The sequence below is a fragment of the Pseudorca crassidens genome, chromosome 1 (genome assembly GCF_039906515.1).
Source record: "Pseudorca crassidens isolate mPseCra1 chromosome 1, mPseCra1.hap1, whole genome shotgun sequence".
Classification (NCBI taxonomy): Eukaryota; Metazoa; Chordata; class Mammalia; order Artiodactyla; family Delphinidae; genus Pseudorca; species Pseudorca crassidens.
This window is the reverse complement of record NC_090296.1, coordinates 24656931-24684795: the sequence shown is the minus strand read 5'-3', so window position 1 is coordinate 24684795 and position 27865 is coordinate 24656931. Positions and strand designations below refer to the sequence as shown.

Below are 27865 nucleotides of genomic sequence, written 5' to 3'. Positions count from 1 at the left end.
TTCCCTGGACTTCAGAGACTTCAGGCACCTAGAGGTTAATGGAAAGAGCTCTATCCGTGGAGTCAGGAGGCCTGGATTCTTGATTTAATAACGTCATAATATAATAGCCTTGTGACCTTGGGAAAGTCACCTAACCTCTCTGGAGCTCATCATGTAAGTGGTATCACCCACCTCACAGGGTGGTTGTACCATCTTAAGTTACTAGGGAGGAAGGGATCAAGTGCTACATGTTTCATCGTAGTCTGCGTTCCCTTGGGAGCAGAGTCTGAGACAAGGACTTGGGTCAGGTGGTTTATTTGGGAGGGATCCCAAAAGTAGGAATGAAGGAGCAGAGATAACGAGCATGAAGGAAGAAACACCAATGCAAGCGTCCATGGTCAAGGATTCTGCCGTGAGCCACATGGAAGTGGGGCAGATGGAGGGTGTTGTGATGAGCACCTCCAAGAACTGTCTGCCTGAGAGACAGGCGACTGGGACATTTATCCATGAGCTCCATCCCCCTTGTTTGCCAGCCCCACTACCCCACTTTGCTGCTCTTGTGTGCAGATAAGGAAGACTTCAGAGAAGGCTGAGAAGACCTGAGAGCTGGCCCTGCTTGAGGCGGGGACTGTCAGAGTGTGTGTGAGACGGTGTGTAGCAGTAACTGCCCGCTGCCTCTGTGGCTGAGATCTGAGGTTGGCTCAGGACGCAATGTGGGACACCAAAAGTGTCGCTTGCTGGTGCACCAAAATACAGTGGCATATTTACCCTTCACTTACATTTCCAGTGTAAACTTTTAACTTCTTTTGGTTTTATTAGTAGGTCCTATATGCTGGGACTAGATCCTAGCCTTGGAAATTGAAAAAGCAAAGCGAACGCAGGTCCTACTTTTCATTAAACCCCCAAATTAGATTTCCGGTTTCATATTAGGCAGTGTTCTGATTTTCTCCATGTCCTTTACCTGGGCTCACCTCAATCCTCCTCAAATACCTGGACTGAGACGACCCGGGAGTGTAACCTTGATGGAGTTGTGAGAACAAATGAGGCTCAGTGGAGAGATTTTGCAGACGGACTGACTGGGGGTTGAGTCCTATAGCTGTGTGACCTTGACCTTGTGGTGCTGTGCCCTGCCTCTTTATTGTAAAGTTGGGTAAACTGTATCAGCCTCATATTATGAACCTAAATAAGATCGTGTATGAATGTACTTGGTACCTCCTTCATCCCCATGTGAGTTTCCCAGAAAGATGCATTGTCTTTTGTCTGGGGGGGGGGGGCGGAATATATATATATATATATATATATATATATATATATATATATATATATATATATACACACACACACACACACATATATATATGTTTAAAAGGAAAGGTAGTGTCTTTATTTATATCTGCTGCCTGGTGTCTTTTAGCTTCAGATTTGTCTAATTCACTAATTCACAAAATGCAATGTTCAGGTCTCTTATGCTCCTTTCCCTTCCTCCTCTTCCTCTACCTTCAACAGATTTACTCTGTTATTTATTTGTTCATTCAATTTTACGTATTCACTTCTTAATTCAACTAAGTGTATTTATTTCTGTACTGAATATCTTCCTGAATTGGTCCAATTCATTATATTGCTAAAATAATTTGTAACTCTCTTCAGCTCCCCTTCCATTTCTTCTCCCTCCCTCAACCTGTCTACTAATTTGTTATTTAATTCATTCAATTCTATTTATTCACTCACTAGTTTTTTTTTTTTTTTTTTCTAGTACGTTGAACACCTCCTTGGTGTAAGATACTCTGCTTAGCTGTTGGGGATTACAAAAGCAGCATGTTTTTTCTTAAAGGAAGGAAGGGAGAAAGGAAAGGAGAAAAGAAGGAAGGGAAGAAGAGGGGAGACAGGGAGACAGACAGAGAGACAAAGTCAGAGAAAGAAAGATAACATTAACCCAGCAACCTTGTGTCAAGGTTGCAAGCAGTGAACTCTGATTCACACTTCTCTTCAGTAGGAAGCTTGCAGGAGATGATAACAAGTGTGACTGATGCTAGGTAGGAAAGACACAAGTAACAGAGGTAAGCTCCCCTGGCTAATAGGATCAATCAATCATGTCTTGCTTCTTCTGGAATCGTTCTTATCTCGGTTGAAGGTGCCTTCGTCACTCAGGCTCCCAGACCAAATCTGGGAGTCATCATCGATTCTTCTCTTTCTCTCTCCCACTTCCAACCCTCCTCCCAAACCAGTCTCCAAGTGCTGTCGACCCCACCTCTGAAATACATCACAGACCTCACCACTTCTGTTTCTACTGCTACCTCCCTAGTCCAGGTCCCATTTCCTGCCTTTAACAGCCTTTTAGTACATCTCCTCGTCTCCGTTGTTTGTCTCTTCTGGGCCAGTGCATCCGTAGCATCCAGAGTGAGTTTTCAAACTTAAATTTGGTCCTGTGATCCCCTTGCTGAAAACTTCCCAGTGGCCTCCTGCTGCACTTAGAGCAGCATTCAGGTTCTAGGGCCTCTAGATCTGGCTTCTGTCTACGCTGCCATCTTCTCTCCTGTCACAGCCCCTCTGCAGACATGAGGGACTTCTTTCCGCTCCTTCTCAGATGTACCATCTCACTTAATAGCTCTCCGTCCAACCTGGTACAGGGCCAGAAGAGAGATGTCACCTCAGAGGGGCCTTTCTGGAACATTCTGTGATGTAGCCAATCCTCTATTCCCACTCCCCACCCCAATTACTTCTCATCGTAGTACCCTGTTGTATTTTCTTCATAGAACCCAACCTATCTGAAATGATCTCATGTTCTTCAATTTGCATTTTATCCTTCATTGCCCCCCCACCCCAAACTAGCCTGTGAGCTCTGTAAAGGGCGGGCACCTGGTCTGTCTTGTTCGCCTCTTCATCCTTCACGCCTAGAATGGTGCCTGCACCCAAGCCGATGCTCCTTTACCGTTTGTTAAATATGTGAGTAAACGCTGTGATATGTGGTTGGTGTTAGTAACAGGACTCTGTCAGAACCTGGAAGGGCAGAGTAGAGAATGAGCCACAGGGAAAGGGATGGCAGCCCAGAGACGAACATGTTGCATGTGGCAGGCCTGGTGGGACGTGGACCTATTCAAGCCCAATACATATCGCTGGTGTCTTCAGTGGGTTTTAACTAGACGCAGGCCTCCAGGAGGGTGTATGGGCTCAAGCTGAATGATTGGCTCACTTGTCTTTCTCACATACTTCACTGGGAGACTTCTTAATACAAGGCTTCCAGAGAGCCTCCTCTGCTTTTTGCATCTATTGTAGGAGAGATGACAGCTCTTCCTGAGTCCTGAAGGGTCCAGTAAAAAATGAAATGATCTATTTGAAATATTTCACCAAACAGGCTCTATAAGTAAATATGATTTAATTTTTTTTCAAAGAAAATGAATGCTTTTGACAAAAATAAGTTTTATCAAAACAAAACACTCCTCACTCTCTGTTGGGTTGTCAGCCCAAAGAAAACAAGCAGAACATGAAATTTGGGGGGACAAATAAAATGCTTTTCTCCTACTTCCCTGCCACCCTCCTTATTCTTTAGTCCCATTCTTTTCCTCCTTACCCCTGCTTTAGTTGCTGAATCTATTCTCTCTGGAGAGGAAGACTCATAAAATATATGGTGCTATGTATAGGCTTAGTAAAATGTTTGTCACAGCTCAGCTTGCCCGACCTAAGGTGCTGGTGGAAGTAAGGTAAGTTTTCTCTTTTTAAATATTTTTGGTGTTCTTCAAACCTAACACGGTCCATCATTTTGTGTATTTATTTGCCATGTCATTTAGATGTATAATCACATGCATTTCACTATACCTCTCTAAAGGAGTGAATTTCATCTTTTTTAATGCATTGTAGGAATTTTGATTCATGTGAAACCTTAGTTCCAAGAGAAATCAAGTTTTCCATTTTCCCTTTTCCCTTCCTGCACAAATAGGAAGATGTTCAGTGATTATGGTGCAGGTGTTGCTTCCTTAGTCCCTCCTACCCCTCCCGCCAAAGTTTCTAAATGGTACCCACCCACTTTTAGAAATAGCACTTTGTGGAACATGGAAGGAATTTCTACTCCCTGCATATGAGCAAAACCATCTGGTTTAGTTGGTTTGGGCAGGTCTTAGAAATATATTGACAGATTATTGAAATACCAGATATTTGGGTATCTTGTAGTTTTGCCGGTTATATTGCTCCTGGGGGGAATAACAAATTCAGGCATTGTGAACAGTCTGTTTAAGAAAAAACACACAACTAAATAGCTTCAAAATAATTAAAATCCAAAGTCCACCTTGTGAAGGTGGGTGCTTTAGTAGTGCTCAAATGTAGATTTTTCCCACATACTTCCTTTCCCTATCTGCCGAAAGAGGGAACACTCTGCTCATATCTGAGTGTCATCTTCCTCCAAGCAATCAGCAATGATTTCTCTCTCAAAGGGTACTTTTCTCCTAATTTTTCATTTTGATCTTATTCTGAGCTCCAGCTTCCATGGGGTTACTGTAGGAGAGGTCAAGAAAACAGTCTAGTTTGTGTCCTTCTTCCATGATTCTCATTCTCTATCCCCTGTTCATCAGAGGATCTTCTGTGAGACCAGCCTTAACTAAAAAAGATGATACTACATGAGTTTGCAGTGAGGCTGTGTTGAATGGGCATTTGTGTGGTGTTACCCAGAGGATTCATTGAAGGCTCTCTGTTCTACAATAGCAAATGATTCAGTGCTCCACTGCTACAGACTGCTGCATCCCAGAAATCTTCATCTGCAAGTTTGCTTCTTTACTCCAGTCATGGGTGTCATTACCTGGGAAATTCAACTACAGGGTGTCGGACAACTTATTAGTTTTCTGTATTTAGATCAAAATTAAGAATCTAAGCAGCCTAACGGGAATCAAAGGATTGTTTTGTGATCAATCTTGATTACTTAAACTATAAAAGAAGGAAACATGCATCTAATACATGCGTCCAATATGTATCCAATTGCAGATCATAATTCTCCTAGCTACTAAAAAGAAAAAGGACGGTGCTGGATAATTGATAGCCTTGATAATATTTTTTTAAGTTCTCACCAGTTCCCTTTTAAATCTCAACTTACAAAATGATTTCCTCCTTCTTACCTTCTTAATATTTTTTTAAGTTCTCACCAGTTCCCTTTTAAATCTCAGCTTACAAAATGATTTCCTCCTTCTTACCTGGACCATCCTTTACTTAACAGCAAAGAACTCTTCACATTCATTGTTTTACTGATGCTTTGTGCTTGAATCTTCCAGAGGAGTTGTTCCAAACTGAATCCTCTTATTTCTAAAACCTATCCCTCTGTATGTTTCAACTTTCAGCTTGTGTCTGCATCTTGCATCACTTATCAATCCATTTTTATGCTTAGGCTACAGATTAGATTTGCCCTTCCCCTCTATCTGTGAACGTTTCCAGCTGAGTTTAAACCACATTTTCCTTCTAGTAGGACAAATTGACCTTTTCGCTTGATTAAAGATAAATGCCATTGACTCTCCACTTTTGGAGGCTGAGAGTTTTCCAGAAGCTCACTGAGATTTCTCTATTTATTGCTTGAAAATAAATATCAAACAATACTCATTTCCCTGCCGTTTTATGGAGATGAGTGTGAATCTTTTTTCTACTCTTAGAGTCATGAGGATTAGTGGGTGGGAGGTCAAGTGCGATCAAGCAGTAGGGTATGAGAGGTTTCAGTTCTTTTTTTCACATTTTTGGTCACAGACCATCACATCCTAAAGTTTTAGAGTCAGATTTCCAGTCTGACCATAGTGGACATTTCAAGGAGCCCAGAAGTACCTGCAGAATATCAGCAGCATTTACCACACCTGGGCTGAGGCAAGGCTTGTTTTTCCATCTCTGTGGCTGATACGCCACTAATGTAACAATGTCCTAAAACGGATTGTGTTTGTGTTAGTATTTTTCCCTCTTATCTGTTCCCAATCCTAAAAATTAAGCGATGTGTGAAAATTGTCTAAAGAACAGATGCCACCTATAAGAGCTCTTGAAATAGCCTATGTTTGTAGCAGTTCTGCCTCCGTAGCCAATATTTTCTACATCTTTCTTTACTTTCTTCTTTCTTATTGAAGCATTTGCATGTAGAATAAAGAGGATAAAAACATTAAAAAACAAAGGCAGATTTGTTTCTTCTGAGAACATCTGTTCTTGCTTCAAAGTACCCACAAGATGTGGGTCCATTTTCTCCCAGTGTCCACACAGTGTGCTGCTGTTGTTATCACTCATAGACCTGAATTTAATGAGATGAGGAGCAGTGCTATCTAATCAGTTGAAATGTAGGGAAAAGCCTGTTACAGTGTATACATTTTAGATAATATGAAAGACAGGAATGCCCACAAAGAGAAGCTAAGATTGTGTATTACATCTTTTGTTGTAGAATTATTTTTTTCATTGGTCTCACGGCATCATTACTCAGTTCTGGGTGTATTTGGTCCATTCTAAGTTTCTTCACAGAATTCTCAGGATTTTTGTAACTATGGATTGCATGTGGGGTATAGGTACATTCTGAAAAATATTAAACACAAATTACCTGCTGAATACATTGTGATTGAAAGAAATCTTTCCACTTTGAAAGACTGTTTATTTTTCAAGAAGGAAATTTCCCCAAACTTCAGCTACTGTCATAACTCTTATAACCAACACTTAATAGAAATACTAATTACTGAAAATTAAAGGATCCAATTTAAAATGACTTAGCTTAAAAGATCTCTACTCAAATGATACTGTTTTTTCTTTTCTCCCCTAAACGATATATAATATCTTCAGTCTTGGAGGTAGAGGAGTGGGGAGAGTGGTTAAGGAAAGATATATAATAAAAGTTTCAAAATTACTTAGATAAGAGTATACTGACCTTATTTGATGGTTTCCAAAGAAGTAAAGACATAGGTAGACATCAGTTATTCAACAAGCACTCGTTAAAGCACCTACTATGTACCTGGCCCTGTTGGAGCCAAGTGTGTAGTCTTCTGAAATATTTAAGATGCATACCATCCTTGGAGATGTATTGCCCAGTTACCTGTTTCATCTTTTTGTTTTTGCAAGTTGTTTCCAGAAGTAAGGCTTTACATATATTGACTGACTAATGTAGGAAGATTTAAGCAGTATCCTTCTGCATGCGATCAGCTATCTATGTAGAGAGAGCAAACTTGTTCTAAGTTTTCTGGTTCTATGCAATCTTTTTTGTCTTTTCAACTTAAATCTCAGTTCAATGGCGAGTGAAACATAGTATTCCACTCCCCCTCATTACTAACTGAAATGTTTCAATGCCTCAGTGTTCGTCTTGCCAACTTCTGTCCCTAAATACCCTAAGTCCTTGTTGCATCTGATTCTTCCTAGGGTTCACTTGAACACCATCTTGAGTATCTTGATCTTTTGAGGCAACTTGGTTTATTCCTTTATTTAGTGGCACGTTTTACTGAATATTCTTTTGACCTAAACAGGTTCAATTTTGGAATTTTGCATTATTTCATATTTTAAGTCTTTGGATCTTTTTGGAAGATGATGAACAATGAATAAGCCCTGGGGCCCATCATATTCCCTTCAGGAGCATTATTTATAATGGGGTTTAAGCCTTGACATTATTATTATGGTAACGGTTACTGTCGTGATTTCTGTGGTCACTGAATTCTGGTAAGACTGTGGGTTAATGGAAATGTCAAGTTAAAAGCATAGCTCTTTTCCCATCGAATTGGTGGATACTCTCCAAAAGCCAGACTGGTGTATTATGCCTGAGTGACCAAATGATTCTAAAGGAATGTATGATGAATTTCCTATATCTTCAAGAAATGCATCTGAAGTCTAAGACTTTAGGAAACAAAATGACAGCTGACTACTGTTTCCTGTAAACGTTGGCTTATTGCCATTGGCATATATATGTTGGCTATATGTTGGCTTATTGCCAGTGGCATTTTAAGTATCTTGCACCTTTAGATAAAGGAGGGCACTTATTTGTTATTGTCCATTATGATTCAGTTGAGATTTTGCCCTGGGGACTGCGTGGAGGACCCTGTTGGATCAGTGGAACTCAGATGGGCTCTGGAGGGATACGATTCCTTGAATGCTGCTGGGTCATGTGCACCAGTGTGGCTTTGACAACGCTGAGGCCGTGAACACTACTTTTAGAATTGATTCTAACTTTGGCACTTACCACTGCCCTTAGGCAAAGGACCAGAGACCCTGTATGCGGGGCAGAAGCTCAATGACAACGAATGGCACACCGTTCGGGTGGTGCGGAGAGGAAAAAGCCTTAAGTTAACCGTGGACGATGATGTGGCCGAGGGTGAGTACAGCTGGAGTGAATTTGTCTCTCTTTGCTCTCAGACTCCTCTTGGTCATTCAGTGAGCAAAGTGTTGTGTTTGGAAACCTTGTATTTTGCTAAACAGAAGTCACATGTCTTGTTCTCTGGTAAGACTAAGGCTCAGGTAAGACTAAGAAGATCTTCCTCTATATTTTCATAATCCCTTTTCATTGATCTGTATTACAGGACTTACCCCTATGGTGGTTACATATTGATGGGGCTCTCTCCTTAGGCATAGAGTATGTGTCTGGAGAACACACGTAGAGTTCTACAGATCCTTCTATTATTCAGTTACTCAAAAACCGCTTATCAGTCATCCTTCAAAGTGCCAGTCCTTCCCTTTTGAATGAGTCTCTCTCCAGTAGAGGGAGACGGATAAACCAGAAATTCAGAACATTATAGGTACAAGTAAGTACCGAAGTGAGTGCATGATACTTAGAAGGTGCTGAATAATTATTCATTTATTTAATACTTTATTTAATCATTATTAATTGAGTACCTACTCTGTACTAAGCACTGCTTTAGAAGGCACTGGGAATGTGGTGGTGGACAATTAGGCAAGTCCTTGGTCTGGTGGAATTTACATTCTAGGAGGGCAAGGAATAAGTGAATGAATCCATACAGATGTAAAGGAACATTCAGACCCTCACACAAGCAATAAGTATTTCTTGACAGCCTGTTATATTTCAGGAATATGCTAGGGATTGTAGAAGATAAAAAGGGAAGAACAAAATTACCTGTTTCCTTCAACAATGAACCAATTTTGTAGATGAGATAGGACTCGGGAATTTGAAAATAAGACAAGGAATATATAATGAGATTCTAATTTGGGTGGGTAAGGTTATAATTGTCAATCGGAAGGTAATTTTCTCAATTATCAGTTTGGACTGGAGAAATCTGGGGTGGTTTAGGGAGGTAGATCTTTGGGCAGAATTTGATGGATAATTTAATAAGATCTAGGGCAGAAGAGAGAAGGCATCTGTCAGTGCATCTTACATGCTGCATTCTAAAATTTTTACTCCAGTATTTGAGAGCCGTACATATCTGTTATGCAGACTTCTTGTCCATGTGGGAAGGGAAAACATGGGGCAGGATGGGGTATCACGCAGAACGCTGTTGGTGTCAGGACACCTGGACCCTGATGCTGATTCTCTGCAGGATGTTGGGAAAGTCACTTACCATTTCTGGACCTGTCAAATGAAGTCAGTGGCCTAAGCCATGTCTACAGTTTCTTCTGTGAATAAGACAGGTTAGAGTGAGGAGCCTTCGGGTTTAACAGTCATTGTCACTAAAATGCTTTACACCTTGAAATTCTCCTGTTGCTAAGACTATTTTCAGAATAAAGTTTCTGCAATTTTGGGTTCTGTAATTTAATTTTATAATCATGAGCCTGAGCTTCTGTTCTCCTGGAGTCAGGAATTATAGTGAGCCGTGTATGTGTTTGTGCAGGTGAGAGTGTGTTTGTGTGTATGGGTGTGCGTGAGTCAAGAAGGAGAGTCTGGGAGGAGCGAGAACAGCTCACATATAGCCAGTGCCCAGCTGGCATTAGGTGCTGGGTTAGCCTTGTACACATATTGACTCCTGTAATCTTCTGGAGCGCACCATTGCCTCGCAGCTTAAGTGTTCTTATTGTCATTTTACGTAAGGGCGACACGAACTTAGAGGGAGTTGTGTGCGCAAGCTCTAAATTCATGTCTGTGTGATTTGACCAAGTCAAGCTGCTTGTCAGACTTCCCAGTTCATCCTAAGAAAATGATGTGTCTTACACTATAGGTAAAATACAGTGGAATGGATTGGGGTGAGGTGAGGAATACATTTCGGTAGGTACACAACAGTACCCAACCCCTTCCCTCCTAAAGAGAAGACAGACAACTACAGTGATTAGCCAGCACCCTCCAGTTGTACATAGACATAACTTAGTAGTGGGAGATAACAGTTGCTGTTCTCTATGCCTGAAGGGTAACTTAGATTTATGTAATGAAAATAAGCAGAATGATTGTAAGCTTTAGAACCCACAGCCAACCTGAATTAATTCTTCAAGAAATCCGCATGAGAGAATGCAGAGAGCAGCCTGCAAAGGCAGCAGTGATAACATGTCACGTCCCTGGGTGCCTGCTCTGGGTTTAGCCCAGTAAAGCCAACAGTGCTATTTGCAGCGTGTTTTCATAAACAGCCACTAGATGGCGACCTCACCCTGCTCTTTCCAGACAGCAAGTTCCTTTTCTTTCCATAGGGAAATTATATACCATTAAATCTATAGTCATAAAGAACTGCAGGACTGAGGGTACAGTCATGTGTAATGCCTCCCTCAGTCATTATTCTTTTTTAGAAGCTTTACAGTAAAGGTAATTATAAGTGTGCTTTCTCTTACCACTAATAATTAAAAGGCAGGATTAAACCATGGATGCCCAAGTCATCCAGTAATTTGATATTTGAAATGAATGAAGCTGTTTCGTACTCTGCCTTACCCCCTACTTTGCTGCTGATGGAAAAAAAGCAGCCATAAGGATAAAGAAACTTGGGAGAAGAAAAGAGCTATTTTGCTTATGAGCCACAACCTTGGATTGCTTCTTACAGTGATAAGGGGTTTGGGAATTTTAATTTTAGCTCACAGAAGTCATAAAATCAGGCAATGAAACTAAAAACCACATAGTCCTCAGGTTATTAAGTAGTGTCTTATTGGCTTATTCAGTAATGCCTTTCATGCTGTTTAAAGTCGCCCAGGAGGTCAGATTTTCAGCTAGTTTGTAGAAATGATGCAAAGAATAGGTCAGATGTATAAGAAATCTAGAGCAAGGAAAGCAATAGTCCTCGGCCCGGCAGTTTCCATTTATTGTAATATAACGTGTTCCTGGAAAAATATTAAGTTCAGTTGACAGCTAAGGATTGATTGGTTGAGCTGGATTTCTATGATTAAAAGTAAATTAAAAGAATACCTCCCTTGGGTTAGCTCCTCAGCATTAGGGCCTGACACTGCAGGGACCACCCGCGCCACCTAGAACTTCTTGCTGGTACAGAAATTCACCTCTCTTCTGACTCCTCTGGTCCATGTTGACTTTTTCCTTTCCTTCCCTCGTCCTATATAGCATGTACAGCGTCAAGCTGTAAAAATCATTTTCCAAGAAAAAACTTGTTTCTCACGTTAATTAAAAAAAAAAAAGGGATGAGATCAATTTGGAAAATGTTAGGTTAAACAAAATGAAGTGGAATTCTTAGTTGAAAGACCTATTAGGAGCCTTTAATATGCTAATATACATTGCTCATCATCAATAATTACATATGCAGTGTTTGCCCAATTTATTTGGCACCAGAACTTCTTTTAAATTACTAAAGTATGTTACAGTATGTACTTTTGAAAAATGTTGATATCGAGGAGAGAAGGGTGTGAGAGTGGTAGAGCTGGAGGACTGTGGGCAAAACGTGCATCCTTTACTAAGGCTTTTAAGTCTTCAAGTCTTCTTAACTTCTCTCCCCATGTCTGTGAGCCAAGGGAGGTCAAGTTGCCTCCTCTTAGCCTCTCCCGGTGTCTTTGCTGAGCTCTCAGTGTTGGCCTGCTCTTAGTGGTGACTCCAAAGCAGATGTCTCAAGTACAGCCTCCTTCCGCAGATGTGAGGGACGCTTGCTGTGCCTGGGCTCCTTTTCCAAACCCTGTTGGGCATAGAGAAGAGGCAAGACGTGGTCCCTACTTAAAAAGAGCTTGTGTTCTGGTAAAAGGGAGAAAGCAATAAATGAAGTCACCAGGAAATTCTTAACACACTTCAGAGAAAGGAAAAGAAATGAAAGCTGCATAATTAGTAATAGTTAACAGGCACTGTTCTAAGTACTTTATATGTACTGATACATTTAACCCTGATAATTTCCTCTTGATTTCACAGGGAAACTGAGGCACAGAAAAGTTATGAACCCAGGCAGTGAAGCCTCAGAGCCTACATGCTCATCCACTATATGCTAATGCCTTGTGGGGGAAGTTACAGCTTGAACTTGGCCAAAATTTTGAGTGGGTTTATGTTCTCAACAACCTTCAATACTCTGAGTCAGGCTGGTCTGTAAACTGCTTGCTGGCCATCAGTGAACTATGGAAGTGAATGTGTGAATAGGAGTCAAGGCAGCATGGCTGCTCTGGGGAAGGGGCTGGATACATTACCCATGAGTTAGATGGAATGACACTGTAATACTTGGCCACTGAAAAGGAGTGTGAACTCATCTCAGTTTCTGCATAGAAATTTCACCAGTTAAATTCCACCTACAGCTTTTCTTGGGCAATAATGCAAGGAATGAGTCAAGCTTTTTCTCCAGAAACAGTATAGTGTACAAGATAAGAAATGGGCTTTGGACTGAAACATGCCTGTGTTCAATTTGGGGGTCTACCATTTATTACCTGTATGAACTTTGATAGAAGTTTAACCTCTCTAAGCAAAGCGTCCTCACCTCTAAAGCAAGACAATGGTGCCTCTCTACAGTTTTATTGTGATAGTGACATTTGATGGCGGTTATAAAGTGCCTAGCATGATGCCTGGCATACGGGGACTATTCAGTAGTCTTGGTTTTTGCTTGTTACGTTTCTCCCAAGTTACTCGTCTCTCCTCCAGAGTTTGAAAGCAGCTACTGTGAAGTATGCATACATTCTCCCCTTAAGTGGAAGTTTTAATTTAAGACAGCATTCAAAAGAGATGAGTGAGGTGAATCAGTCACATGTATACACATATCCACTCTTTTTTAGATTTCCTTCCCATTTAGGTCACCACCAAGCATTGAGTAGGTTCTCATTAGTTATCTATTTTATACATAGTAGTGTATATATGTCGGTCCCAATAAGAAACTAACATAACACTGTAAAGCAACTATACTCCAATAAAAATTAATTAAAAAAAACAGAATTATAAAGGGACATCTACAAATAAATAAATTGATTGATTGATTCATTCATTCATTCTTTGGGAAGCAACAACAAAAAGCAGATTGGTAACACCTGCCTGAGAAACCTCAGACTATTATAGAGAATAATACAACTAAATTGATGGTGTTATTATAACTTTAACATTACACACTACACCATAATAAAGATTATTTTATTGAAATGACTAAAAGAAGAAGAGATGAGTGAAAAGGTTCCCGGTTATTGATTTTGCTTAGGTGATACACAGATTTAAAAAGGCACAGGTTTCAAACTTCAGCAATCTCTTCAGTGCATTTTCCAGGTGCAGCAGCATACATCTTTTTTGGCATCTCTGTCTGCAGCCAAGGGAGTTCCTTTAGCACACAGTGAAGCTAGTTCATTTTCTAATTTGGCCCCTTTCTAATTTGGTCACCTTCTTCACTCCCCTGCCTGCCCCCCTAACCCCACCAACTTCAAGTTGAAGCTCTCTGAGTTATCCTGAATTTTAAATCAGTCTGCATCCCTGGGCTAAATTCTCAAATTTCATTGTTAGCTTCCCTTCTCTTACTTGTCCAAGCGTTTCTTCAAGCTCTTCTTGAAAAGCTCAGTCAACACTCTACATGATTTTCTTGCTTTATGAAATTCATGTTCTAATGAGCAGAATTTCCTAACCCCTCAATTCTAGGGGCCGGTTTATCTATAAACTTATCTATTTTTCTCTAAAAGATCCCAATTAACTTTAAAGTTGTCTCTTTGAATTTTTTTTTGAACTCCAGTCTTCACCAGGGATCACCCCTTTATCACTTTTTAGTTCTCATCACTGATCTTTTTTATTTTTAACGCTAAAATAAGAATGAGTAGGACTGCCGGCATCATCATAGTTAAGTTCCTGTGTCCTTATCGAGACTGGCTGTGGTTTCCCCTCCCCATCAGACTCCAGCCCCAGCTTTCAGCCTCCAGCCCTGGTATGAACAGCTGTAGCCAAATTGACATAGGGTATTTGTTTCAGTCACTTCATTGTTTTTAGATCATGTGAATTTTATGCTAGTTTGCATTTTCATGACCAGTCCAATTTTTAATACTAAGTAATTTTATACAGTGATTCTTTCTTCTAGTTATTCAATTGTTAGCAGATTTATGTTGTATTTTGATTTTTGTTGTTACAGTTTTATATGTAAGTTAACCAACATCATTATTTTATTTTTGCTTATATTAAGAGAACAATTTGTCATTAGCTGTCAGAACACCACATAGAAGCTCATAAAATGTAAATTTGATTTTTGTGCTTATGAGCGATTCTTTGAATTAGGTCTGTGTATGCTCCCAAAGGGATGAAGTTAATCTTGAGCGTCCAAGGGTGTGATCTGGTTGAAGCTCCCAGATACTGCAGTTTAAGGACCCAAGAAAATATGATCCCCTCCCCTCCTTTAATTTTTGCCACCTGAGTTCTATACCAATAGAGAAAAACAAATGCAAGTCTGGTGGAAATGAGGTATTTTTATTAGTGATAACACTGATGTTTAAACGTGTGGTTTACATGTACTGAATTTCAGAATTAGAATTGCCCACTCAAACACTAACTAATTCAGGACCGGGGTAGGACCGAAGCGAGGCCTGTTCCTCTAACACCCATGCTGCGGATGAGTGAGTGAGGTAAACTGGTGTTTCTTGAGGGCAGCTTGCTCCCTTAAAGGACATGCCGGGGGCTGAGCTATGCACATATGGTTTCTCTTTGCAGACTGTCCTTAATAGTTCTGATTTTGTCACTTCCTTTCCTCTGGAAATTGACAAAAGAGGCAGTAAGAGATTCTAGGAGTGTCTTGCTAATGGAATTTCTTCAAAGTGGAGGGTAGCAACAGGAGCGGGAAGGAAGAGGGAATTCCCCTTCCCTACCTTCTACCTCTGGGGCATTAGGACGTGGTTTGTTAAATTTTAATATGATTTATCCAAATAAATGTGAGAGAGCCACCTTCTGCTCTGGCCATACTAACGCTATTTTCCTTGACTTTGTTACTAAAGTTTCCAGTCTCTTTGTATTTATTTCAAGCCCACCTCATTACCCTTGCCCCAGCCTCTCACTACTTCTGGGTAAACCAGGTAGTGAGTGATCTAATATTTTATTTGTATGAGCTGGAGATATTTTACTTGCACATGTCAGACACCCATCTCAAATGCTTTAAGCATAAAGGAGAATCTATTGCCATGTAGTTTTTAAAAGTCCAGATTTGGCCAGCTAGATCCAGGTCTTCAAATGACATCATCCTGCCGAGCTGTTCCTCTCCGTTCTGTGGTTGTCTGTGGGTCTGCTGTCTCACCAGGGAGGCCCTAGCCCTCCAGTTATCACGTGGCCTCCAGCGGCCCTGGGTTTTCTTCTTACCCCTTCAGAAAGCCTTGTTTGCAAAGAACGTCTCTTTCCTAAGTGTTCCAGCACAAACCCTGGGGGAATATTACTGGACCAACTAGGGTTGCTGCTAATCCAGTGTTCTAAGGGGGGGTCCCTAGACCCGTCATGTAAGCATCACCTTGAAACTTGTTAGAAATGCAGATTCTCAGGCTACACTGCAGACTTTTGAATAATAAACTCGAAGGGTGGGGCTCAGTGAACTGTGTGATTCATATGCAGGCTAAGGTTCGAAGACCACTTTGTTAGTCCGTAGACCATACTCAACGGCTAGAGAGAGAAAAATACACTGAGTGGTTCTGCCTGGGTAGATTGATTACTTCTGGGGCCGGGATGGGGTCGTCTTCATCCAGCCCAGTTGGTTTAAGGGTGAAGTGAGGAGGGTATCTTCCCAAAGGAAGATTAGTTGTTATTATCAGAAAAAGCAACGGTTGCTGGTCAGGTAAAATTAATATGTTCTACAATAGAAACTTTTCCACAAGTACTGGGTGGTGAATTATTACACCAAGAATATTAGTAATGAATGCCTAAGGCTCGCTTATTTTATCTTTATAAGGGTTAGAGCAATAGAAGTTTTCCTTCTTATTGTATGTACTGGTACCCAATTATTTTCCTGAATGGAGAAAACAAATAGTTTCATCCTTTAACTTGAGTTGCCCATGAGCTTATATTTTCCTTTATAAGATGGGACATTCTGAGCAGCTGCAGGAGCGCATGGGATGCAGGGCGTTTAACTTGGGCTGGGACAGTCATCAGCTCCCCGACTGAAGCCAAGTCAGATATCTACTATATTGAGTGTTTTGTTTTCTGGAACTGAGTACTTTGTGTGGAAACAAATTAGACCTAAAAGATGTAGTAAGGGTGCTATGACAAAACGTGGTAACTTCTCCTGTTTGTATCTCATCTGTGATTTTCACAGGTACAATGGTGGGAGACCATACCCGCTTGGAATTCCACAACATTGAAACTGGTATCATGACCGAGAAACGTTACATCTCCGTTGTCCCCTCCAGTTTCATTGGCCACCTGCAGAGCCTCATGTTTAATGGGCTGCTCTACATTGACTTGTGCAAAAATGGAGACATCGATTACTGCGAACTGAAGGCTCGTTTTGGACTGAGGAACATCATCGCTGACCCTGTCACTTTTAAGACCAAGAGCAGCTACCTGAGCCTGGCCACCCTCCAGGCCTACACCTCCATGCACCTCTTCTTCCAGTTCAAGACCACCTCCGCTGACGGCTTCATTCTCTTCAATAGCGGTGATGGCAATGACTTCATTGCTGTTGAGCTCGTCAAGGGGTACGTGGAAGAGATCGCCTAGTTTATACTAAATGTCTTAGCTCAAACCCTGAATAAAATATGCACAGAAAAAACTGTCTATTCTACTCTCTACCCTCTATTCCTGATTCATGCTCTCATCCCCATTGATTAAAAATATCTTTGTAATCATTGGACTGGAAGGGAGAGAGATTCATGAGTTTGTTTAAAGATCTTCTTCTATAACTCGATACGATCAGGCTTTTTAATCTGAAACGTAGTCCTTTAAACCTATGGGGAAAAAAGCTTATTTTTGCAAAAGAGGGATAGGGTATGTGTTGCATCTATCTCTGGGGCAGTATAGTCTGCAACCACCAAATTTATAGGAAGAAATGAAATACAGATATTTTCAGTACTACCATTAGCCCATACATATATGCAAATTTTAAAAAGCTGTTCTTGCTTCAAGATATTTTACTACTGTGTGTTGGGAAGTAGTCAAAACAAAAGCAAAAAATAGAACAAAACCCAAAAAACAGATCCATGATTGACTGTGAATTTAGATGTGGCCCCCTAATGTTTTGGAGTGTACCAGCTGTACTGCTTTGTGTCTCTGGATTTTTACTAGGTAGTGTTAAAGAAATGGATTCAATGAGTACAGAACTCAAGTGAAGTCTGGTAGAATAGGAACTGATTATTTTTATATTCTTAAATCAAGCTTTTAGTTATTCTTGCATGATGCCAGTCTAGCTTGGGGGATTTGAAGCCCCCAATGCCAGTTATGTACACATTGCCTTTAAACCACTGCAGGGAATCTCAAGTCATTGGGTGCTTGTGGTTCCTCCTAGGTACATACACTACGTGTTTGACCTTGGAAACGGCCCCAATGTGATCAAAGGCAATAGTGACCGCCCCCTGAATGACAACCAGTGGCACAACGTCGTCATCACCCGGGACAACAGTAACACCCACAGCCTGAAAGTGGACACTAAGGTGGTCACTCAGGTTATCAATGGTGCCAAAAATCTGGATTTGAAAGGTAAACCTTGTAAAGAAGCTTCTCCTTTTTAGAGCTTTCAGTGGAAAGGCTGTTTCCAGAGGCAACTACCGCTTAGGAGCGCTGTGCGCTTTGATACATCATACATAACCTATTTTAACAACATTGAATTATAACATGACGCAATTTGTTAGTTTTTACTTCGACCACTCCTGAGGGATGGTTTGTTTTCTCTGTAAACCTGGGGCATGTGGGAGCTGAGTGATGAGGGGATAAATGTCAAAATGTGGAGGGATCATAATACAGAGGAAGGCATGTAGGTTTTGGAATCTCAGCTGAGTCATTTACCGCCTGGGTGACTTTGGTAAAATTTCTTAGCCTTGTTCAGCTTCTATATACTTTTTTTTTTTTTGCAAAATGAGGATGATAATTGTTACTACCTTTCTGGGCTATTAGGAGTTTGGATGGAATAGTGTCTATAATATCCTCAGCATACTATTGGTAACAAGCACATAAAAAGCACTCAGTAAGTGGTTGCTTTGTTGAAAATGTTGTTAATCTTTACTTCATCATAAAATGGGAACAATACCTACCTCATAGAATGGATATAGTGATTAAAATTTGTGAGATGTTTTGTATAAAATGAATGACACATAAGAAATGTTAGTTTCTTCTTTTTACAATGTAGAAACTCTGGTAATAATTTTGTTTATGCTGTTCCCCCCCCAGCTGTATTGCCGTTATCTAGTAAACAGTCTAATGTGACTTGGCTTTTGTTGACGTGGTTTCCATACCATTTACCCATTTGCTTTTACTACCTATTTTCCTTTCCAGGTGACCTCTACATGGCAGGTCTGGCCCAAGGCATGTACAGCAACCTCCCAAAGCTCGTGGCCTCCCGGGATGGCTTTCAGGGCTGTCTGGCATCAGTGGACTTGAATGGACGCCTGCCAGACCTCATCAACGATGCCCTCCATCGGAGTGGACAGATTGAGCGTGGCTGTGAAGGTACAACCTTTTTCTTTTTAAGCTACATTCTGTCGCAAGCCTCTTTGCTGCCTCTGCCAGTGCCTCCTTCCTTGGTTTACCAGTCCCCTCTCATCCCATTCACCATCTGACATTGCATCACCACGGATGTCCTCCTGTCACTGGCTGAGTATGTCAAGACATGTGGCACAGGCTCCAGGAATGTACAATATGTTGGCAGATGTCTTTCATACTTGCCATAGAGGACCTTTCCTGGCGTTGACATCAGGCTTCTCCTGACTTGTGCCTTTGCTTCCAGCATGGCTGAAAGGGTATCAGGGACTTTTATTTATATCTTAATACACAGGGAGGTACAAATCAGAGACTTTTATGTGAGTGTCACCATTAATAAAATATTTCTTATGTTGCTAATAGTGACTGCATCATTTAATGAAAACTGAGCAGAAGGTAGGAAAATGATGTCAGAATGCCATGATGGAGGAAGGGAAGTGACAGTTACTGAGCACTTACTAGATGTCAGGCGTCATTTGGCGGTTTCTTGGTGTGGTGTAGTGGAACAGCATGGGCTTTGATGTTAGAAAGACCTGGATTTAGGTCCAGGTAGTAGTTCCTGTTGGCTGTGTGACTTTTGACAAGTTACTTAACCTCTCTGAATGATATCTTCCTCATCTGTAAAATGGGACAATAAAACTTACCTTGGAAGGTAATATATATAAGTCAGAGATATATATAGAATGCCTGGTACATATATAGTAGGTACTCAGTAAGTGGTAGGATTATTATTTACAAACATTATCTAATGTGAGACATTTAATAGCATTGCATGCCCACCCATGCAGCACAACAAACCATGCTCACCCTCTTTCTGTAGATAATCCACTGTCTCTTGAGATACTAACTGAATTTTATAGGTCATGTGAGTCCAATAGCTCTTTACAATAAAAGCTATCTAGTTTTAACCAGCAGGGGAGAGCAGACACATTTTCAGCCTTCCCCAGACTCCTTGGGTAGGCTGAAAAGGTGACTCGTGTCTAACTTGAAAGGCAAAGAGGATGATCTGATCAGTCACCAGGACCTATGTATTCTTTTGTCTGCTGGAGCCTCATGGTTTTTTGTGCAATATACTGTTTTCTTGTATCCCTCATTAATTTACCACATCCAACCTGTTCATTCATCTTCTAACTGTTCAACTTCATTTATCACTCCTGTTCTTAACCAGCTTCAGTCCTTCACTTGCCATCATAAAGCACATTTTAATAAAAGCTTCTAATCAGCTTCCCAGGCTTATTTGTAGTATGGAAGTCATTTTCCTTTGCACTAGTAATAAGGCCGCTTGTCCCTATAACCCTCTCCAGTTTTCTTTTAGCCAGAAATAGTTCTTAAATTCTGTTAGCCAAATATGTTGTGTGTGTACAGGAGGGACAGGAAGTTGGGAATCACCAAGCATTTAAAGCAGCCGCTTTGCTTTCTTCTCCTGAAAATGCACAATTTCATTCAACTCAAAAGTTTTTGTCTTATTGGCCTGCTCTTAGTTCTTTTGGGTGTTAAGGGAAGTCCTGAAATTGATGCGCCGTTTGAGAATTAATTTGAGTATACTAGTTTAGGAGATTGTGGAATGACAGAAATTCCAGTTTTCCTGGAATAATTAATCACATCTAGTAAAATCATAATATAAAAGCACATATTCAAAAGTATAAGGCTCTCTTCAAATGTTAAATATTTTTATCATGCCATCAGTTTTGTAGATTTAAAAGTCAACAGGCATCATCCATTTAACTCCATTGCAACGTCGCCTGATAGAAATATAATGTAAGTCATATACGTAATTTTAAATTTCCTGGTAGCTGCATTTAAGAAAAAAGATACAAAGTAACAGGTAAAGTTAAGTTTAATTTTACATTTTATTTAACTTAACCTAATATATCCAAAATATTATCATTTCAGCATATAATCATTATAAAATTTTTAGTTAGACATTTTATTTTCTTCATATGAGCCGTCAAAATCAAGTGTGTATTTTGCACTTGTAGCACACCCCAGTTCAGACCACATCTTTAAGGTCCTCAATAGCCACGTGCATCTATGGCTACTGTATCGGAGGCACAGTTCTATAGAGTATAAAAATTGGGGTTGGGCTTCCCTGGTGGCGCAGTGGTTGAGAGTCCGCCTGCCGATGCAGAGGATACGGGTTCGTGACCTGGTCCGGGAAGATCCCACATGCCGCGGAGCGGCTGGGTCCGTGAGCCATGGCCGCTGAGCCTGCGCGTCCGGAGCCTGTGCTCCGCAACGGGAGAGGCCACAACAGTGAGAGGCCCGTGTACCGCAAAAAAAAAAAAAAAAAAAAAAATTGGAGTTTAAGGCAGTAAAGCTGTAGCATTTGATTAAAAGGAAGTCTAAACCAACCTTTATAAAAGTGGATTAAAATGTACAGTGTAAAGGTGGAATGGACTCCACTTACGAGAGCTTCAGGGGAAGTTGTGGGAGCATTAGGGAAAAGAAATTACCCATCTGCTTGGAGAAAATGTTCCTATCCCTACCTACAGCTCTATGTGCAGTTTGGCATGACTCATCACATGCATTAGGGTGGGTTCTGACCTTCCTCTGAGTATGGGTGATTGTTCAAAGCTGAATATTGTGGCTTGCTGGCTCTACCATCCGCATCTATGGCAAGTCCTATGGGCCTAATAACACTGCACTCTATTGCCATGGAGATAATTATGATGGTTACCCATGGAGCATTATGACCACCCCACTGGGTGGCATGAAGTGGAGGATGAGTTCTGAGGGAAGAAAGCCCTTGTTTATTGTACACAGATGACTTGGATAATTAGCCTAAGTGGCCAGGAAAAATGGCCAAAAAGTGGGTTAAGGCATAAATTACCGTCATTGGAAGCTTGCACTATTGTGAATAAGCCCTTGTAAGAGATACCAGGAGCTTTTTAGGGCGCTATGGAAGATGATGGGGAGGGAAATGAAGGGCACGAAACCTTGGAAAGACTGCAAAAAAGTATCATTCTCATTGTGACTCTCTACATAGTACCGAACCCTCAGGAAGGCCTTTGACAGTTAGGCAAGTCACAGGAAACAGAACACAGTTCTTGATTTATCATTTCTATGCCTAGAATAGGAAACAAGTAGGGGATAAGGATTCATTACTAAGAACTAAAACCTGAATCTTGTCACGATGGTGAATGTGTTTTATTTTTAACATATTTGGGGTACACAGGCTAGGATATATCATATGTTCTTATATGTGTCGAAGTCATTGATAATGACGCAAGATCCCCAAGTAGCAATTGGATTACTTTCTGTATTATATCTAATCCCAAAGAGTCTGGAATTATTTTAAAGACACATTAATCCACTACTCTTTGGCTCTTGATTGTTTATAGTAAGAAAGGAAAAAAATATTGAATTAGGTTTTTATTTTATGTTTCTAATATATGCAGAGTATATAATTTAGAAATTAAGTGCAATTTCTGGACAGCCCAGCCAACATCTAGCTGTGACTTGCAACCTCTCAATTTGGACTAGGACTTTTTATAATGTCTGATTCAGTACTTGGCTGGTAAATATCTCTTTCTATCTTGAGGCCAGCTTTGCTGCAGAGACCAAGGCATGTTATTGGCTAGAAATCCGATTCCACAACTGCAGACGGTAAACATCTGAGAGAAGCACACGTGCTTCATTTTGAGACTGGTGTAAATAAATAAAAATGACATTGGTTTGGTGCCAATTTGCCCACAGCCATTTGGGTTTGGCTACATTTTTATAAATTAAGCCAACTGAGATTGTTGGTGTTCCCAAATCACCTTCATACAAATGCCCAATTCTAGTGCCAAATTCCTTGGTGGCATTTTCAGGAGGTTACAAGGAGTGCTCCCAAGCGACTCTTCCACACTTAACTCCTAAATGTTCAGAATTATTTTTGTGGGCTCCGTCTGGCTGTGCACACGTGTCTTTCAGTCTGGCCATGTACTACCCTTATTTCTTGGTGTTTATCCTGACTGATGGAAAATCATTTTTCTGGACCATATGCCTTGGGGTTGCCTGTATGGTTGTGGGAAGGCTCTTGTAACCACTGCCTGTGCTCTGTCCAGTCCAACACTTCCCTGCCCCTGCTCTGCTGATGTGGCTCTGATGAGGCCTGCTCCACCCTGGTCTGTGCATCCCCTGTCTGTGCTGTCTCTGGAGAACCTGTAGAGCATTTCAATTGTCTGTTCGAGTGGTGTTGATTATGCCGATTGTGTTTTCATTTCTGTAATGTTACCCTGGTTTGCTGTACCTCTTACTAACCTCTGGTTATTGTTTTCGCCTTTTCTGTTCTTTTGCTAACAAAGTTGCGTTGACCAAAGCTGACCTGCAAGGTAGAGAAGGTTCTTGTTCCCATTACCACTTTGGACTGAAAGATGTCCTGGGTAACCCTTGGTATCTTATCTTTAGAGGACTTCAAGCTGTCATACCTCTTGGACAGCAGCGGTTATGGGGAGGGGGCTGAACCCTGTGTTCTTTATGAACAGTGGCAGAAAACCCAAATCACTGCATGAAAAATAACAACCAAGGCGAGGCGTCTTGGGGATGGGAATAGGATTCCATTTTGGGGGGACCAGAGAGGTTTGACAGCATCCTATATTGTGACTACCCACAGGCATATTAATCCACTTCTGGAAATGCCTCTCCAAGTAGTTACCATGGAGGGGTTGGCTCCTTTTAATTTATTCACTAGAGACACAAGACAGCACTTGGAAAATGAAAAAAAAAGCCCATTTGAGTTCTTAATTTATTATTTTCTGGGTCAGGGAGGTCATTTCTCAGAGCAGGGCTTTTGAGTGCTTAGACGTTATGAAAGATAATGCCATTTTCTCTTAACTCATTTTAAAGAAATCTTTTAGGCATTTGGGAGATATTAATCTCATTAAAACATTCTAGAGTTTTATGTCTCCTATTGGGGATTTTGATTGAGCACTTTAATTTCCTGTTTTGTGATTCTAAAGAAAAAAAGTACTCTTGGGGAAGAAGAGGATCTATCGATCTATTGATTTTACCCTGAATACCCTTTAAAATGCCTGCATGTTAGATATCAGTGAATATCTACTGCAGATACTGCTTCTTCTACCATTCAAAGAGGCACCTTGCAAAGTCTGTAATGATTCACCTTTCCTGTCGTGTCAGGCTGCTTTGACTCAGAGTAGCAAGACGAGAACCTGCATTTTAGGTATCTTTCAGCCAATAGTTAAGGGGAGAATTGAGCCTTGGATGGCCTCTGCGAATTTGCAATCAGCACAAATTGTAAGAAATGGTTAAGACAAAGGTACTTTGTCTTACTTGTTCACCTAAAAGATCATTTACTTTGCAGTGACTTGTTATATGTCATGAAGGTAAGCAGTACAAGTTTCTCTCTCGGGTGGATATCAACTAGATGAGGTCTCTCTAGCCATTTTACTATAACTCTTCTTCATCCCCTCTTAGCAGATTCACAAATATGCTAATATCTCATAAAACTAATGAAAGGAACATGCACTGGATTAGTACTTTGAAGTTCTAGGTAGCGGTACAATAGTTTTCAATTTCAAATATGTAGGATCCTTTCAGTAATATGGAAGGCTGTTGTTTTTAGACATTCTATTCAATTTTCCAAATAGTTCTACTCCATGTCACTCTGTAAATGGAGGGGAGAGAAAAGGGGACAGGATTTGATCTATAATGAGACAATTCAAGGTTGTCAAAGCTCTTTGTGACCAGATTTATTAGCTAAAACTAGACAACTGCATCACTCCCTAGACTTTACCGTTCTTCATGGTAGTAACTGTGTGGATTTTGAATCCCCAGAAACTTCCATGGGGACTCCATATGTAGCAAAATGATCTTAAAATTTCCATGCAAAGGAGAAATGGTTTGTAGGAATCATAACAAAGAACTAGTTGATTTCTATGCCTACTATAAATTGTTGACCAAAGTGTAGGTATAGATTTGGGGACATAATAGAGTGTCTTAATTTGCTCATTTATAGAAGCAGTCTAGTCATCAGTATGGTTTTTATGTGATTACTCCACTGACCCAAACTCTCTTCCATTCTTGTAATGACTTAACAGTCTCTTTGTGGCAGGAGCCATTATTCTTTGTAATTATTCTGAGTCATCTTACTCCTTCCCAGTATTATGGCAAAAGACCTTTAGGATGTGAATGCCTTTCCCTTTTATTTTCCTGACATTGGGGTATGGACCATTACTCATGCTGGCTTTTTCATCTACAACCTGTGGGCACGGATAGGACTAATTAACATTAAGTGTGAAGGACAATAAAAACATGGCAAAGAAATGAGGCAGTCTGAAAAGTAAAGGCATATCATATTCATAAGGAGATATAACAGTGGGTCTAGGAAGTGGCAAGATGGGTCGGGGCAAGTCAACAGCTTTAATCCTCTTGTCATTGTGTTGCTGGAGTGGTGTTTTTAAAAATATTTATTTGTTTGTTTGTTCATTCATTCATTCATTCTTCTCCAGTGATTGTGCTGTTCAGTTTAACAGGAACTCAGCTACTCCTGTGTATCAGATACTTAGCTAGGTACTGGGATTACAGGTGAGGTACAGTCTGACATCAAATAAATCCATAGGAGATCAGCCAGTAGCTACAGTGCAGAGTGAAAACTGCTATGCTAGAGTGGACGTGGAGCACGCAGTGTGTCTGCGGAGGAGGGCTGCTGCACTGTGTAGGGTCATGATGATCATGGTGGCTAGTCAGGGGATATTTTCTAGGCAGAGTTGGAACTGCGTCTGAAGGGCAACATGTTTTAGATGGATGAGAGGTGGAAGCTCACTTAAGAGCTTGGCCAGTTTGGGCACCTACAGGAAGCTCCATTGGGCTGAAATAACACTCATGTGGGGATGTGATATACACAAAGCTGGAGCAGTAGGATGGAGACGGGTGATGGCAGACCTTTTGTGTAAGGAGTTGGACTTTACCCCAAGGGCGCTGTAAGGAGGACAGAGACTTGGGTCAGAGTTTCATCTTTTGAAGATCACTCTGACACCAGAGTGGAGAATGGATGAGGAGGACAGGAAGTGGAAGCAGAGAGTGGTTAGGAGGGAAGTAGCATATTCCAAGACGGAGGGAAGAGGTGTGAACCTGACAGTCGTTACTCTTGTGGGCTTATCTTCTTAAGAAGATAAACATGTTTCTCTCTCAGATGAAGCCTCTGAGGAGTGAGGAAGAAAAGGAGCTTTCTCTCCTATGTATTTCCCTCCCACCCCTGCAGTGTTGCTTTGTTTCATAGCAGTTGCTTTTACACATCATGACCAAAGGTGTCGGGGAGGAACTTGATTGACGGCCCTGGTTTAGGTCACACTTTGCATCCCTCCAGGTTAAGAGAGGAAGTAGGACCTCCCCTGAGGTCCATGGGAGGTGTTGCATTGCTGAGAGGTACAGCCCCTTGAACCTCAAGGTCCCTTGAATAGAATAACAACATCCATGGGCTTTTCAGAAGTAATTTTCTAATTCCTCTTTATTTGCAAGAGGGGTATTCCTAGAGAGGAAAAGATTCCCTAAAAGCATGTTCATTTAAGAAAGGACCTGTTCAACTATAAAAGAAATATTAAGTTTGATCTTTGGGGAGTGAGGCAGATGAGTCATAATCATGAAAAATAAAAAAAAAATAGCTCTTTATTGGTTTAGGGGATTAATCAGAATATCCTCTCCCTGCTTTCCATTATAATGCCCCTTAGCAGCTTCTGTCTTTGGAGTTGATGGGCTTCTTTTATAGAAATGTAAGTTGTCCCTCTGCCCAGATGATGGACATGTGGGTAGGAGAGGGCCATGTATTAATCAGATTTGGTTCCAAGTGCTGTGTATCTTAAGTAAGTCAATAAATGTTTTGAGTTTGGATACCTTGAAAACCCACAGATTCTTTCAAGTCATTTTAGGTTAAGAGTTGGCATCAGCCAAATTCTTCTAACAGGTAATTCTCCAACTTTCCTTACTGTGAGGACTATAGTTCCTCACTTCATTTTATCCAAAGCTAAGAGATGTATTACTTTCTCTATTGTATTTTGTGTAGTAAAGTGTAGTGTTTGACCTCATAGAAGTCAGTTCCTCAAAGATGGTTTGCATTATGGGAAATAATAAGAGAGACAGGAATTAAATGGAACTTCCCACAGTGGTTTCTGCCTCTTGTCTCTCAACGTTGCATGACAGAGGTTTTTCACAAAAGAACTGTAACTATGACTTAACTACCTCAATGTGTTCATTTCTGCAGTCCTGACCAATTACACACCCAACTAAAATGGGTAGAAATTGATTTTCCTTTCCAGCGGAATTGAGAATACCCTTTATTTGAGGGTTTCCTTAGTTCACGCACATGCTAAGGGTATTGTGTCTCCATGATGATGACAACCTTGCATGACAGATATTGTTATCGCCAGTTCATGGATGACTTTATAGATCTTATATATATTATCTGATTCAATCCTTATACCGTGTGAGGTAGAAACAACTTCTCCTTTATATAGATGGGGAAACTGGGGCTCAGAGAATTTAGGTAATTAGCCCAAGATCACATTGCTAGTAAGTAATAAAGCTGTATTTTAAAGCTTATGGCCTTTCCCCTACTGTACTCTATGGTGTGAGTCTGGATTTGCATATTTCCAAAGCAGAAACAGTACAGAGATAACCAGAGAGTGTCCAAGTGGCCTCCAGCTGACTTTATGATAGCTGGTTTTCATAGCAATACTGTTTCACTAAGTTCTAGATGATTTGTGCACTATGTTCATTAAAACAAAGTATTTTAAATTAGCTGGCTTTTTGTCCAGCCTGGCCTTAGAAATCCCTTCTCTCTCTCTCTCTTTTAAAAAATTCCCTCTACTGCTCCAACAAGCTGCTACATCAGTGCTGAGAAAAGAAGGAAAAGCAGAAAATGAGGTCCCAGTTACATTTTCTGAGGCAGCATTGACTTTTGAGGACCTGTTCATGATTTTAAAAAGAAGGGATGATCTAATCATTTGACCTATATTCCGCAGGCACCCTCTGAAGATAGGGAATTTTCAGGAATTTTGTAAGCTGCTTGGC

At 40.7% G+C, this 27865-nt stretch overlaps 1 protein-coding gene across 13 annotated transcripts in view; it reads left to right on the top strand.

The window, feature by feature from the left end:
• NRXN3 (neurexin 3) overlaps positions 1–27865 on the top strand; it is a 1691100-nt gene that overhangs the window by 789800 nt on the left and 873435 nt on the right. For all 13 annotated transcript variants that reach the window (XM_067729075.1, XM_067728964.1, XM_067728949.1 and 10 more), the window contains 4 exons: positions 8147–8266; positions 16482–16863; positions 17670–17860; positions 18653–18826. In XM_067729075.1, coding sequence (XP_067585176.1) covers positions 8147–8266; positions 16482–16863; positions 17670–17860; positions 18653–18826 — 867 coding nt within the window. The remainder of the gene's footprint in view (positions 1–8146; positions 8267–16481; positions 16864–17669; positions 17861–18652; positions 18827–27865) is intronic.